Source organism: Rhinopithecus bieti, unplaced genomic scaffold, assembly GCF_001698545.2.
Source record: "Rhinopithecus bieti isolate Rb0 unplaced genomic scaffold, ASM169854v2 scaffold_62793, whole genome shotgun sequence".
NCBI classification, from domain to species: Eukaryota; Metazoa; Chordata; class Mammalia; order Primates; family Cercopithecidae; genus Rhinopithecus; species Rhinopithecus bieti.
Window position 1 is genome coordinate 877,342 of NW_016824412.1, and position 16,711 is coordinate 894,052.

Genomic DNA, 16,711 nt, shown 5'->3' on the forward strand with positions numbered 1-16,711 from the left:
CCATCTTTGAATAGGACCACTTGTTTATTGAAGAAATTATGGGGATGTGTGGCTGGAACAGGGCTGGTAGCTTTGACACAGATATGTTGCCTCAAACACTTTCTCATCAAACGAATGATTTCTTTTACCTTAGAGCTACATCTTCCTTCTACTATTCATGTTTAAGGGATTCATGGCACTCACATGAAGCCCCTTAAGTCAGTTTCTCTGTGTTGTGACAGACACTGTTGCCTCTCTCCTCATCGTTTGCCTCCATGGCCCTGGTTGCTAGTTGTACATAATAAAAGTGGAATATTTTCCAATTTCTCATTTTGCCTCTGCTGTTGAACTATGGCCCTATGTGTATATTCCCTGCTTCTCTCAAAATCTACCATGTCCCTGGATTTTGTTCACCAGTTTCTTCAGGACTACGGCAGTCAGTTTTGAAGAAATCTCATCCCTGCATGAGGTCACACTTGATGTGTCAGCTTTCTAAATCCTCACTCATTAGGGTTGAGATTTAAAAACAGTTGGCCGGTATTTATCATTATTTGCAGCTTGAAGCTGTGGTTATTCTTTGTTTCACCATTTTTAATTTCTTTTGTTGTTTTGGTGAGATGCACATAAGAGAAATAGTGTGAAAACATCTTTATTCTGCCATTTCAATTGGAAGTCCCACTTTTACTCCTGAATGACATGTCTGAATCTATAACCCAAGATGAAGGTCATATTTCATGGGAGCGGTGTGGTTTAAATAATACATAGCAATATTGCATTAGCCCCTGGAGGCTATAAAACAGTGAAAGTACATCCTTACATGCCAAGATTTCCTGGATGATATTCTTTAAGTCGAAAATATTTTCCAGGGGTATATAAGCTGACTACACCCTTTCAGAAAGTGAAATGAATATCAAATGCATTTCTTTATATGCATTGAAACTGCATTAGTAAAGCACTTTTCCAGCAATCAAATTCTGCATATTTTAAACGTAATCTCTTTTCTTTCCATTTTCTCTGCCTTGCAAAGAACATGGGTATGCTCCAAGATAAACACATATTTTTTGATGGAGTATAATACCTGGTTCTATAAACTTCTGCTCAGAAAAGACAATATGTAATAAATGCAATATACTAAAGTAGTTTCTACTTGTGCTTAATTTTAAAACATTTCGTATTTGGGAGGGGGTGGGGGAAATTGAAGGCTGGATAACTACATAAAGAATGGAAAGAAAACCTAGCAAAATGAAACGAGAAAGCCTAATTTAGAAGTTGATGTAGGCATCTAAGTATATTTTATTAAAGTTATCTCTTCTTATTGAATATTTTCTTTCATCATCTCTGTGCTTTTCTGCACACAGAAATTTTTTAAAGTACTTAATGAAAAAAATGACAAAACAAATAAAAAACAAACCAAAACTGCACCCCCAACAAGCAAGTGACCGAATTTCAGTCTCAGATATGCCTATACCAGGACTGATTTCTTTTCTTTCTCCTGACTTTTTTTTTCTTTTTTCTTTTTATTTTTATTTTACTTTAAGTTCTGGGATGCAAGTGCAGAATGTGTAGGTTACCTAAGTGTATGTGTGCCATGTTTGCTGCACCTATCAACTGTTCATCTAGGTTTTATGCCCTGTAAGCATTAGCTATTTATCCTAATGCTCTCACTTCCCTGGCCCCCCTAACCCCCAAGTGGCCCGGGTGCATGTTGTTCCCCTCCCTGTGTCCATGTGTTCTCAGTGTTCAACTCCCACTTATGGTGAGAACATGCAGTGTTTGGTTTTCTGTTCCTGTGTTAGTTTCCTGAGGATGATGGCTCCAGCTTCATCCATGTCCCTGCAAAGGACATGATGTCATTCCTTTTTATGGCTGCATAGTATTCCATGGTGTATATGTACCACATTTTCTTTATCCAGTCTATCATTGATGGGCATTTGGGTTGGTTCCATGTCTTTGCTATTATAAATAGTGCTGCAATAAACATATGTGTGCATATGTTTTTATAGTAGAATGATTTATATTCCTTTTGGTATAGCCTAGTAATGGGATTGCTGGGTAAAATGGTATTTCTGGTTCTAGATCCTTGAGGAATTGTCATACTGTCTTCCACAATGGTTGAGCTAATTTACATTCCCACCAACAGTGTAAAAGCACTCCTATTTCTCCACATCCTCACCAGCATCTATTGTTTCTTCACTTTTTAATTATCTCCATTCTTACTTTTCTTAATAGTCATATAGTTTGGCAGAAAAAGAGTAGAATAATTTGGATTTAAAACGCTATCACAGGTGATCTCAACCTAGCTAGTAGGCCACACTTTGACCGCTTTTCCCCTAGTTGGAGGCTTTTTTGGTTTTCTTTGCCCAGCTCTCTCTCCTGACTGGTGAACTCTTCTGTAGTCAGCACTTTCCTACCTCAGCTTCCAGGGCTTTCCCAAGTCCTTTGCCAGCCCTAGTCCGCGAGATGCCCTAAGTTAGATTCCCCAAGATAGTGAGCTCCAGCAGAACCATCCCGCCCACTCCCCCAAGTCAGCCATTTTCACCACAAAATAAGCCACCAGTACAGTGAGTTTCCTTGTCTAGAAGGGCTCTTACTGTCCTTCTTCTGGAGCCTGGTGTCCCGGGGGGGCCTGGCCAGCCTCTTCTACCCTGTCAAAGGAACAGATAGATGTGTGATGGTAATTATGCAGCATTGACAGAGTTCATCTTTAACACCAATTTTTACTCCAGGGAGGACAGATAGGTTTACACACCAATGAGAAAGTTACCTTTCCTTTGGAAAATGGCACGAACTCTACTGAAAATAAGTCACATTTCCATGTGAGTCATGAAGAATTGCAGGAAAAAAATGCTATATGACATGGCTTCATCTGTTCATCATTCATCACTACTGTCTAAGTTGTATTTGGGGTACATGTCTCAGATAATTCGAACTATCCCTACTACGTTGCCACGGTGTGGATAACTTAAGCATACTATGTGTCAGGTACAGCTACTATTGGTTTGAATTTCTACTTTTGAATCGCTTGATCTGTTTGGCTAATCAAATGGATTATTATCTTACTGTAAATAAAGTCTCATAATACAAAGACTTGTACGATCACTAGAGAGGATCACTAGACACAAAAGTATGCAATAATTTATGAGTCTCCTATGAGACTTACATTTACCACTTACTAATAATGGCAGATAATATTTACTAAAGGTTATGTCATTAAATTAAATATCATTAATTCCCATCATGACCTTCTAAAGTAGGCTATTCACCCTATTTTGCAGATGAGAAAATTGGGGTTTACAGAAAGTAGCCCAAGGCCCAGAGCCGGTAAGTGATGGAGCATGAGATAGAACCTAGGGCTGTCTCCACACTTCTTTCCACTATATTATACTTCTTCCGTAGGTACAGTCAAGGGAACGTTATCCAAAAAAATCCAGTGACACACATTTTTTAGATAACTATTTTTAAATACTGAAAGCAGGTTTTGATGAACACATTGTGACTTATGAGATTAATCCCAAGAACTTTTCTTGATTGTGTGGACCACATCTATCTACCAGATCTTGTTCTTTTTACCATGTACTACTAATATGTGTTTTTAGGGTATGTTACCTCCAGATACTGGAAAGGCCAACAACTCTTTTGCTAGCACAGTTCTATCAGCTAACCCTACATTTTAAGTTAGAGTTCCAATGTTGATATTCATGAATGAAGACCTCGAGGATATGTCTTGGTGAATCAAGTCACCCCAAATTTAGAGGAGGAAGACAAGAATGCTTCTCAAATCCCATAGTACATAGGCAGAAGATCATTTTGCTAATAATAGTTTTTCTGTACCAAGTATATCCACTTTGATTACAATTTTTTTGTTAAGCATTTCATATTCTACCACTAAGAACCTGAGCCCCACAGTTGTTGCATCATCATTTTACAAGCCCACATAATTACTTCTCTTCCACGTTCTCCTTTCAAGCCTGTGGGTCCTTCTATGTTATTATCAACTCCAGGAGCCCCTAAAATAGAAAATAAAGAGAAAATTAATATATTTGAACATTTCTCCTTAAAAATATAACTTATGTATAACATTTAGCTATCTCTCGAGAAGTTGACAAGTCTAAGCCATTTGAAAGCAGAAATAGGTTAAAATTACAGATGGCTTACAAGTATTTTCTTTTCCTCCTGTGATGTTATCAGAGACAGAATGGAGACCTAAAGTGTGTGTCGGGGGAGAAAGAGCTCTCCATAGAAGGCACAGCCAAGGCAAGCCAGGGTGATGTGACTCATGTGCATGGCAACTCTTAACCTGGGTCTGGAGGAACCCCTCTTGTTACTGTCACTCCTTCTCTTAACTTTTCCTCTTTTTTCTTGGAGGCTAGGCAAAGTTACACTTGAGAGTTGGTAAGTTGGTAGATTTTATTCTACCATACCCTTGGGAAAAGACAAACATTTGTAATGGGTTCCACCCTGATAATGTAATAAGCACGCTGAGTGACACTGAGAATTCTACCTGCCACCGGCTCCCTCTTTCTCTTCCTGGACACCTGGGCACTCCCATATGCTACCCCCATATGTTCACTCCTACTTTTCTGGTTTTCAAAAAATCCTGAAATGTGGATTTTTTCCCACTATTCATGCAAATATTTCCCGGGAACTCACTGAAAACAAGCATACATTGTGGGATATTCTCTTTAGCAGGCCAAACCAAAGTCTTTCTTGCTTGAGTCATATGAACCACAAACAGAGCTATGTCTCTATGCTGCTGAGAAAATCAATTGATCTGGTCAATTCAGTCAATCCTCCAATAAACTGAGAGAGGACAACAATTATCCAGTCCTGCTGAGTGCCAGCTATGGGGCTGCCAGGCTGATAGCAGCTCAGATTTCCTTCATCAATCAACAAGTAATTTGTGGTCACCAGCAGGAACATATCATTGTTCCAGATGCTTAGTGAGCTTTTTAAACAAGTGGTTTTGTACTTACAGAGCTTATAAGTTAATAGGGTAAAAAAGAAGGGTTTGGAATTTACTTTGTAACACTGATATTACTAAAATGTAGGTGAAAAATTGCTTCTTTCCTCCACCTACCAAAGCCAAATATCATTTTCTGCATCTTCTTTTTCTCCCTTAAGTTTAAATATTTGTCTCTTAAATATGTTTTCAAAAATCTGCGCCATTTGCATGCATTCTCCAAGCAGGGTATACCTCAATTACAATATCAGAAAATTGTATTTTGGTGGAAAAAGCAAGGAAGGAAAAGGGAGGTCATGTAAAGTCCAGAATTTTATTCCACTGGACATAAAAGCCCCTTATTGTAGCTCAATTCTAAACTACTTGAAGAGGTAACATATAAAGAATCATATACCAGCACATTTTACAGAATAGGACAACCCAAATTGCATATAGACAGTTGGTCAATGTGAATATGAACCGATTTAGTCTTTCTACATGTATACAACTGGGCAAAAAAGCATTATCTTCCACAAATTTACAATGAAACACGGGCTTATAATAACATGTTGTCAAAATGATTTAGCTGCTTACCCCCAATAAGATTTTAAGATTGAAAAAACACTCCCAGTGTGGGAAATTCCAAACAGCTCGTCAAGATGGGAAATTCTGAACAACCAAATGCGCTTCCATGTGATCATAAAGCCTATCTAAATAAGCTTAGGGCTTCAAAAATTTGTGCCATTTGCATGTTTTCCTAAGAATAAACTGATCATGTTCTATTTATTTATCTGAAATTTTTCCTCGAATAGCAACACACTGAAGCCACATGTAAGTAAGCATAGAGTTGTTTTACAGTTGGAAGTCACAGAACATTTCTTTTAAAATAAAAGGTCTTTATGTTATTCAGACTCTTTTAAATATGCTACATAATCACACTATCTTTAGCAGACAATTTAGGAGAAATTCTGATCAAAATCAGTGGAAGTTATATAGCCATACCCCAAATGAATTTTTGGTCATCATAGATGGATGACTAAAATGTCTTTGTATTTGAACCAATATTTCTAAGTTATGCTTATACGTAGTTCTTTGGTTCTAAATTAGATTCTTTGAAGTTTGAAAATTCTCAGGACACTGTTATCAGAAGTTGTCACTTAGTCAACAGTGTTTTCTTCATGCGTGAATTCCTCTGTTTTTTAAATACAGTTGTCTAACATTTACATGTTCATATATATTGCATCGAATTCCTTCTTTGGTCAACCCATTGTATACAAGAGGATATATTAAATGAAAAAAAAATTTCATGAGATTCCCAGGTGTCCCAAATCCTTATCATCACTTGGTACTGTTTTTTTATAAATTGTAACCATTCTGATGAGTGTGTAGTACGCTGTTCTCATACATTGCTAGTGGGAGTATAAGTGAGTACAAACTTTTGAAAACCATTTGACTGTAAAGACAATCTGAGTATGGCCATACACATTATAATCCAGAAATTCTACTCTTAAAATATAGACCCAATATAAATATGTACAAAAGTGCATCAAAAGACATATATAAGAATATGCATAGCAGCACTATTTATAAAAGCAAAAACTGGGAACAACCCACATATCATTAGTATAAGTAATAAATCATGGCATATTCACACAATGAAATACTATGCAATGCAGCCATGAGATTATACACAACATCAATTCATCTTACAAGCACAAAGCAAAAGAAGCCAGAAAAAAAAGAGCAGACACTTATATGATTCCATTTATATCAAGTTCTAGAACACATAAAACTGATTGATAGTGATAGGATAATGATTACCTTGGGGAAGGGGAGTAGTGGCTGCAGTGGGCATGAGGGGGCTTCTGCGATGCTGGTAATGTTCTATTTCTTTACCTGGTGGTGACTACACAGGTGTATTCACATTCATTATTCACATTCATTAAGCCATGTATTTATAATTCAGGGACTTTTCTGATGTATGTTACAGTTCAATAAACATTTAAAAACAAAGCTAAGTCTTAATTCATTAAGGTTTTGGAGACTTACTTAAGTGTGGGTATGGTGATGAAAATCCTATAGTACTGATGTTCTATTGGACTTGGCATATTCCCTATATGTTGGCTTGTATCCTTTTTTTTTCTTTAACGTGGGTCATGCCTACTCAACTGGGTTGTGCCCCTGTGAGAGCAGTGTCTTTATTTCATAAGTTTTGCCTACTCAGCTTGGCTTACAGGAAATGAGGCTGATATTTTTGATTGATAAAACTCTTGGAGAACTGATAGTGGTTTGGCTGTGTCTCCTCCCAAATCTCATCTTGAATTGTAGTAATCCCCACATGTCAAGGGTGGCACCAGGTGGAAATAATTGAATCATGGGGGTGGTTTCCCCCATACTGTTCCTGTGGTAGTAAGTCTCACGAGATCTGATGGTTTTATAAATGGAAGTTCCCCTACACAAGCTCTCTTGCTGCCTCCATATAAGACGTCCCTTTGCTCTTTCTTCATGATTGTGAGGGCCCCCCAGCCATGTGGAACTATGAGTCAGTTAAACCTCCTACCTTTATACATTACCCAGACTTAGGTATGTCTTTATTAGCAATATGAGAACAGACTAACACAAGAATAGAAAGAAAAGAGATGGCTTTGTTTCTCTCATTCTGTATTTTGAGGTGCTTGGAAGATAACAAAGTGGACCAGAATTTCTTCATTGTTTTGAAGCACAAGAACAATTCTGAGTATGTATTTATAAAACTGCATTTGCAAAAGACACGCAAGGGCTTTTCACTGCTCACACTCATTCAGTATATGAAGAGGATCTAGCACAGGTACCTGAATTTAAAATTTTACAATCACGCCTGTGGTGTTTTAAACTCAGGGTTACTATTGCAGTACCCTGAAATCGAGACTCCCTATCAGAAGTACTGATGGGAATCAAGCCCTCACTCCAGTTCGCAGCCCATGCAGCCCAGGCACTTACGGGGTCCCCTCGCAGGCCCTTTGCTCCATGGTCACCAGGAATCCCTCTCTTCCCTGGGCTTCCCTAAAGTTAATACAAATCAGAAGAAGAACAAGACAAGAAGTTTTAATAAAATTAATAAAAACCCAGAGCTTTTCTTCTCCCTTGTGTGAATAATTGAACATTTTTCTATCAAGGCTATTTTAAGTTGGAAGGATGAACAACCGAAAAAATTAGTTTCAAGCACCATATAATTTAATAGTGAACTCAATTATTTGCCACAGTGGTGAAGTCTGTGTTCCAGACATATTTGTCATCTTGTTGTTTTTTACAAATATTCTATGAACCAGGTATTCCTTATTATCTTTCTTTTATAAGGCAACTGAGATTCAGAAAGAATATGCACTTTGCCCAAGACGGTTGTTTCTGACTCAATTGTTCACACTCTAAAGACAAAGTAGAGGATGAAAATATGGCTGCTGTTGGTATTCATTCTAGGTGGGAATGAATGACATTCACTCTTCAATGTGCTGCCTGGCACCACTGACCCTTGTCAACATCCACTTCTATTCTTACTATGGTAGCTGCTTGTCATTGATGGCCCTAGTTCTTTACCTCTCCCTATTCCTGTGTCCTTTGCCATGTAACTCTACAGTGACTTCCAACTTTGGTGGGCAAGATTCCCTTCCTCTGAGTTTGGCAATATGCGTTGATTTGGCCAACAGAAAGAGATGCAAGTGTGGAAAGAGTTCTGAGCCTAGGTCTGAAGAAGGCCTGAGAGTTCTAGTGTTTCCACTTGCTTTCTTGTGCTTTTGCTATGGGCATAAAAAGGTCATGGCTAGCATGGTTAGGCTAGCTCCTGGTCCCAGGACGGTAAGTGACATATGGAGTAAAGGCCCCGGCCACCTTACAGACATGAGCCATGTCCAGCCTCAATCAGTTGAACCCCTCAGAAACATAAGAAATAAATGTTCATCGTTGTATGCGATTGACGTTTTATGACTGTCACAAAACAGTTTTGTAGCAATAGCTGACTGATACACCCAGGGTAGTTATTCTACTCTGTTAATCACACCCTTAATCCCCAGTACAATTTTTATGTTCTTCCTTTTTAAATCCCTACCTGGGATCCCTCATCACCCTTTTCTCCTTTTCTTCCAGGAAGACCATAATCACCCTAAAAAACAAGAAGGGAAAGCTATTAATAGAATTCTCATTTTCATAACGGTAAATAGCTCAGAAGGGTCTCTATGGTACAAGAAGGCTCTACCTGTTCTCCGTTTAGTCCATCAATTCCACTTTCCCCAGCTTCTCCCTGAAAAGACAGATATGATTAGAACAGAGTACATCACATGCATGTGGAAAGAAGTCAGATGCCAAACAAAAACTCTATCTTTGTGTTTCACACACAGCCTCTTTGTTAGGCTGGGCCTAGGGAATATTAAAGGTTACTCAGTAATAGAAACTATCAACAAATGATATATATTGCCTGCACTGAAAGAGAGGAAGAAACAAAATGAAATGGCTGGCAATAAAAAAGGAAAGTCAATGACAACTTTATTTGTATAACTTACTGATCAATTTAATCTCAAAAATAAAAGTATTTCTAGATAACATATAGGTAGGTAAATGGATGTGCCTGGTATACCATACCTCCTGTCCGTTTAGTCCCCTGTTTCCCTGAAAATAAAAGGACAGTAATAGTTAGTGTAGGAAAATGGAATTAATGTTGAGAAAACTCCATACTCTAATGCAATCCTTACCTTAGGACCTTTGGTGCCATAGCATCCCTTAGTACCTTGCTCTCCCACTGGTCCAGGAGCTCCTCTTTCTCCCTGAGAAAGGGCACATATCCAAATGAGCTTTTTCTCTTGTAATCTGGGATCTGTCTTGAAAACTTGCCAAGTTTTTTGTTACCAAAAAAAGTGTGAATGCTCATGGTTCACAATCCAGAGTTCTTGCTTATAAAAACTAAGAGTGGAAATAAATCAGAGATACCCTGATGACAGACAGCCATTTGCTTTGGATCCCACTTGCATATTGCCTCTGTGAGGCTTCTCTCTCACCAAGTGGTCACCAAGTTACATCCTTCCAACCTTCTTAACATATCTAGTCATACTGTCCCAAGCACAAATTAAGACCTGTCTTGCACCTATGACTGCAAGACTTACCTATAACCTTCACCTTATCATCATCTGTAATGTTGCTTGGGCATGCTTTCCAAACACTCCCACAATTTTGACCCCTGTGCTTCCCACCATTCAGTGACTGCCCATCAACTAGAAGACTCAATCCAAATCTTCAGCAGGGGATTCAAGACTCATAATAACCTGAGTTTTACCTTCCACATATATTTTCCTCCTGCACTGTCCCGGGTTCCATCCATGTTGACCATGTGCCATCTTATGAACATGATCTTCTCTGACTCAGACACATGCCCTTGAACACACTGTTCCCCCAAACTTTGCCTGTAGAAATTCCTACTCATCCTTCAAATGTCTGCCCAAGTACTTCTCCTTGTTTGCAGCCTTCCCCTCTCAAGCCTCAACTTTAGCCAAGGCTGTTAGGTAACTGAGTTGTTCTGCCACACTCCTTTGCATGTCTCTATACTTCTAGTCTAGCCCTTGTGTATAACAACCAGAATCACTATTGTCTCATTTGCATTTCTACTAGTTTGAAAGTTTCCTGGAGGTAGAAACCATATTTTCCTTTTATTTATTTTCTTATTTCTGAAGCCTACAAATATATGTTAAGTATTTGATCATGTGCCAGGCACACATATATATAACATATATTTGTTGAATGAACCAGTGAATGAATATGTTAAAGTGTGAGGTCTTTGATAAATAATGTAGTAAATGGTAAGATGTTTAATCTATAATTGGTAAACAAATGTTTGGATGGATTGATGGGAGAATGGAAGGATGAGTGAATGCAAGAAAGAGTGAGGTCCTTGATACGCAATGTGGTGAGTTGGTTTCCTTTGCAGAATGCTCCGGAATGGGGGATATAGCAGTGATTCAACTCCCCTAGTGAAGAAGGTAACTTCTGCATTGAATTCATTGTGCAATGTTGGTGGGTAGTCAAAGAAGAGACAATAGGTCAATAAGCCACTAATGACCACCAGAAGCAAAGCACAGTGAGAACAAAAGAAGATCTCAGATTCTGTACACGAATCCTTAGAATCTCACCTTTCTTGCTTCCCCAATTCGGAATTGACTCAAGGAAGTTCATATTGTAGATATGTTTTTAGGGATAAATGGAGGTAAAAAGAGCCTTGACTTACAGCGATTCCCTCCTCTCCCAGGTAGCCTTCACTGCCTTTAAAACCTGGAGGTCCCTGGAAATAAGAAAAGGAAGAAAACATTTGCATCTACGAACCAAAAATCAGAGGTGACCAAACCAAATTCAACTTTACAGTTTTACTTCATGTGGAATAGTAAGGGTTTGGGGAGCGGGGGGGCGGGGGGAGCGGAAAGTCCCTGCTTCCCAGTGTAGGTTACATTTACACACATAAAAAGACATGGAATTTTGAGACAAGTATCCAGTTAACCCAAGAGGGTGTGTGAGTGTGTGACAATCATAATATTGTAACTCTGGGTTTATATATTGTTCCAGAGCTTCTTTCTAAACAAACATTCAAGTCAACACAGCTATATTTGCCACTGGTAAATTAGAATTATTCTCCCTTTATTAAAAAATCTTTTAGGATTTATGCTACACATAGAAAAATAGACCACACACCTTTCTTTCCATTCTTTCTGAGACTTGTTTTTTAAAAAATCTATCACTCTCTTTACATGAAGCTGAAACATTCAGGAAATAATTAGTCCAAAAACTTTCAGAGACATATTCAGACACATAGCCCTGGTGATTTGGGAGTTATAGTGCTATTCATAAATTACTCAAAAATCAAACACATGTAAACAAACTGTATTGAAATCATTATAACATATCCATAGTGTTTATATGTATTTAAACATTTCTTAAAGTTCAAAATAATATTTTACACAAGGGTACATATACTTTTCTGGTTATGAAATATATGAATCATCATTGTTGGTTTCTGTTTTTAAATAATGAGCCTGTTTTTGTTTATGTATCTGTGATAACATTTTGACCTGACTTAAGCTGAATGAGACATCTTAACATCTTCTGCTATAAGAGAGTGATCTGATCTAGCCTGGTTTTCAGCAGAGTACACAAAGTATCTCCTGCTTGATTTTAATAACTCTGCCATCATTAGAAATGAATGCTGAAATGGGTTATTCACATGGAGGAGGCTTTCATTATTCAACATGAGGGATTACAGCTGATTTTTCTGCATCATTGTCATCAGTACTAGAATACTGGATAATCAAGGATCTTGACAGTTGTTTCTCCTGAGTCTTCCACAAAAACTTTTTTAAAAGACTCCAATTTAGAATGCCAAGGAAAATCCATGACTAACTTAACATATAAAAAGAGGAGTATAATAAACTCTTATATAAGAGGCTCTATTTAGAAGTTAAAAATCACCCCTTATTTCTACTTAAACCCATGTCTGAAGGACATTCTACAACTCAAAGTAACCCATAAATCTGAACTAAAATCACCCTTTTCCCTGGTGGTCCAGGATCCCCCATTGAGCCATCTCCTCCAATGCACTTGCAGAACAAACAGCAGCATGTCCTTTCAGCAACGTTGACCTTGGGAGAGGGTAAGAAATACATTACATTTGGTGATATTGCTTCCCAAATCTCGTATGCAAGTTCAACCATGCGATCCAGACTTCAACCACAGTTTCAGAAGCCTGGTCACCATTCAAATGACTGTCCTTTAGAAAGAATGCATGAAACAGTGTCTTTTTTTTTGCTTCCATCTTTCCTTCTATCATCTACACTCTCCACCATTTGAGGTATTCCAAATCAACTCAAAAATGTTCCTGTGTTTCAAATTGGTATCAGTTTAGCTGTGGCAAACTGCATGCCAACTGATGTGGTTGTCTGTCCCTGCCCTATCTCACCCTAGCACTGACCATGATATCGTTAATTTCCCTATATAATTCTGCCCCAAATATTTTGTTCAATAAAATGAATGTATGCTATTTTCCTCATCTTGTGAAATCTTGGTATGCTAGACAATTTAGACAGTGCCCAGTGTAACATTTCTTGGAACTAAGTCCAATGGTAAACTCTTCCAAAACAATTTTGATAGGATTTCCAAAACACAGATTACATGTGCAACATTTTGGAAGCACTTGCTGTAGGGGATGGGGGCACAGGAGAATATTCCTCTTTATACTCTGGTCAAAAAATCCATATTATGTATTTTAAAACATGAATAAATGTTATCCTGGACTTACCTAGTCATCCCCTGAATAGATGACATATTGCTTTACGTTTTCACAATTAACTCACCAGATTTACTTTTAGAAAAATTCTATTTTCAAATAAATGTTATACTTCACTTAATGGGGTAGAACCAATCTTTGTATTGAGAAGTTTCCCAATAAATCTCTAGTGAAATGAAAAATGAAAATCTTTTGTTATAGCCATTTAGCAATTTTCTCCCTTTGATTGTTTCCTACTATATAACGTTTCTTTTCTGACGTTATGAAATTCTTTTCCTGACAATTTCAGAAAAGCAATCAAACTGGAAATGTGTGAAAGCAAACAATAACAAAATGGATACTATGATTTTATATTAGATAACATCAATTTTCTTTGGATCACCAAAATTCTACAGCATCAAATCTATTACTATTAAAACTGACCTATGATTAAGTTTTCTTGTAGAGTGTGTTCCATTTATATGATATACAAAACTGACAGGTTTGTTTGAAGAATAATTTTCTTCCTCTATGAATTACCAAAGAGATTTCACAGAGTAGTCGACAGGAAAAAAAAATACATTTTGTAAAACACTGTCTTCTCATGTAGAAAGGAATTCCAACGAAACTTTCATATTCTTTATGTAATTATTTTTACATAATTACAACACTGAACAAGTTGCTTAAATACCTATGTGTATATAAATTTTATAGGTGGAAAATAGCAGGAGCTAGCACTTCCTTGGAAAGTGTTCTCATATACCAATTAAAGATTCTGTAAGTTATAAGCAAATTACAAAATTACTAGCAATTCATTAAAGTAAAAGTAGAGCCACACAGAGCTTGCTGACGCTTTACCACTCGAGTTTGAATTCTCGTATGTTTTTGAAAGAAATACGATTGAGATGCATCTTATAGAGGCATCAGGTTTAAAAATAGAACATAAGGTGAGGTCAGGAGTTTGAGATCAGCCTGGCCAACATGGCAAAACTCCATTTCTATTAAATATACAAAAATGAGCCAGGCATGGTGGCAGGCGCTGGTAATCCCAGCTACTCGGAAGAATTGCTTGAACCTGGGAGGCAGAGATACAGTGAGCTGAGATCATACCACTGCACTTCATCCTGGGCGATAGAGCGAGACTATCTCAAACAAACAAACAGAATATAAGGTAGAAATCTCAAGGAGTCACAACCCTTAATCTTTCAATTGCTCATAAAGTACATGTGAGGTTTACTGTCACTAGGCTTTTCCTCCAGCTTTAGAGCAGATTACGCTTTCTCTAGTTGAACTCCAAATGTAATTTGCTTTCATTTACAGGTCTTGTCCCGGGAAAAATACACATCTTAAATACTAGAATTACACTCAGTGCAGAAAGCTGTTATGCCTAGGATCTGCAAGGGGTGTGAAAACTGGCTGGTGGAGGTAACAGCCGATTCATGCTCGCATCTCAGATTCTTTTTGTCACTTACGTTCTTTGGCTATAATTTGGACATGATTGTGGGTACTATTTAAATTTTCTTCTTTTTCCCTGTTTCCTCCTCCTCCTATTTTTGCCAAGCATATACATTAAACATGCTTTGACATCTCTTTACTGTACTACATTTCTTCCAAATAAACCCTCTTACGCTGTTTACTAATTCATAAAAACCTTTCTTCACTCCCAAATAAACAGAATAAGTTCAAATTCTTAAGCATAAGTATTAAACCTACATACAAAATAATTGAAAATTTAAGCTTACCAGCCTTTTCAGAATAACTTACTAGCTGCTTTGACAGACGGCTCCCAAGATCTCTCATGCCAATAGAGAGCTGCGTCCTGTACTCAAATCCTCTCCCAAATTCAATGTAGGGAAGATCAGCCAAGTCACTTGAATCAGCAGGTCCATCCAGAGCAACAGTTATGAGTGCATTCAGGCCTATCCAACACAGTTTACAATGTTCCAGATGAGGTGGGTTTGGTTACTTCATTTTTTTGCAAGCATATTTAAATTGTTATTCTCAGCGAACAGTTGCAAGAGGAACAGTCAGTTTACTTTATTTTGAGGTATTTCCCCCAAACACGTGATGTAAACTTGACAAGTGAGAAGACTATAATAAGAGCACAAAAGGAATTACGTTTTCCAAAACTAATTAAATTGGAGATAGCGAAAATTGTAACAGAACTTCCAGTTCCCTGATTTGAAGGAGACAGTTCTCAAAGATCTACAGAGCGTGCTAAAGTACAGAGAAATTCACATACCAAGAAAGTCCAGCCTGGGCAACATGGCAAAACTCCACCTCTACAAAAAATTTACAAAATTTTACAAAATTAGCCAGGCATGGTGGCACATGCCTGTGGTCCCAGCTACATGGGAGGCTAAGGTGGGAGGATTGCTTAAGCCTGGGAGGTTGAGCCTGCAGTGAGCTGTGATTGTGCCCCGGCACCCCTACCTGGGCAACAGAGCAAAACCCTGTCTCAAAAATAGAAAATACGTGTTGTACATTTTGCCATTCAGTGGGGATCCTTGAAGCAGCAGCACTGGCATCACCTGGGGGCTCATCAGAAATACAGAATCTCAGGCCCCACCCCACACTTACTGAATCAGAATTTGTATTTTAACTAAATCCCCAGGTGATTTGTATACACATTAAAGTTTGAAAAGCACAGTTCTGTATGATCTGATAAAACATCAATAACCCAGTTGGAACTATAGGTAGTAAAAGAGTAACAGGCCTACTGTCAGGCAATTAGGAACAGATGACAGACAATCATCCAGGAGCTGTGGCTCAGAGGCTTTGGGGTTTTATGAATACAATTATTTCAAAGAAAACTGTTGGTTAAGGACCAACATAGGGTTGCCAATGACTTATTTTGCTAGGTAAGAACATTAAATAATGGTGGCAGTCATCATGGTGGAGGAGGTAATTCAGCAACAACAGTGCTATCACTTGTTGATAGAAACTGTGTGCCTGGAAAATGGTTAAGGGCTTCACATGCATTATCTTATTTGTAAGATTCAAATATAACTCTATTGGTATGTATTATTATAGTCCTATTTTACAGACAAGCAAACAGGCTTGGAGAGGTTAAATGACACCCTGTAAGTGGTATTTTTAGGTTTTTCACCCAGATAGCCTAATTCCATAGCTCACATTCAAAGGATATTTTGACAATAAAAATGTGCTAACGATAGAATCTTGGAATAAAGGGCAGTCTCAAAATCAAATACGTTTAGCTTCACGTAAACCTGACTCCACTGGCAACATTTTTCTCATTATTATTGATGGGTAAAGAATTATTTGATGAGAATTGGAACCAACGAACCAGAATAGATAAATGTTCAAGGACTTGGCTGAGAGTCAAGAAAACCTTCTTAAATAAGTTTATATGATATGATTTCATATGAAACGAGTAGATGAAGAGAGAAATCAAGAGAATGAAGTTTCAGGGACATATTGGAGAGGTTCAAGTTCCAAGAGAGGCAAACAGAATGGTTATCTGCAGTGGAAGAAAGAGGCTGAGCGCAGTGGCTTACGCCTGT

The 16,711-nt window shown here is 37.8% G+C and overlaps 1 protein-coding gene across 1 annotated transcript in view; it reads right to left on the reverse strand.

Annotated features, from left to right (window-relative positions):
- The window catches only part of COL6A6 (collagen type VI alpha 6 chain), a 110,619-nt gene that overhangs the window by 67,874 nt on the left and 26,034 nt on the right, over window positions 1-16,711 (reverse strand). The window contains exons 11-21 of the mRNA XM_017862330.1: window positions 14,952-15,106; window positions 12,472-12,564; window positions 11,163-11,216; window positions 9,640-9,711; window positions 9,530-9,556; window positions 9,147-9,191; window positions 9,000-9,053; window positions 7,898-7,960; window position 7,813; window positions 3,922-3,986; window positions 2,571-2,624 (exon numbers count right to left, since the gene is read on the reverse strand). Coding sequence (XP_017717819.1) covers window positions 2,571-2,624; window positions 3,922-3,986; window position 7,813; window positions 7,898-7,960; window positions 9,000-9,053; window positions 9,147-9,191; window positions 9,530-9,556; window positions 9,640-9,711; window positions 11,163-11,216; window positions 12,472-12,564; window positions 14,952-15,106 — 683 coding nt within the window. The remainder of the gene's footprint in view (window positions 1-2,570; window positions 2,625-3,921; window positions 3,987-7,812; window positions 7,814-7,897; window positions 7,961-8,999; window positions 9,054-9,146; window positions 9,192-9,529; window positions 9,557-9,639; window positions 9,712-11,162; window positions 11,217-12,471; window positions 12,565-14,951; window positions 15,107-16,711) is intronic.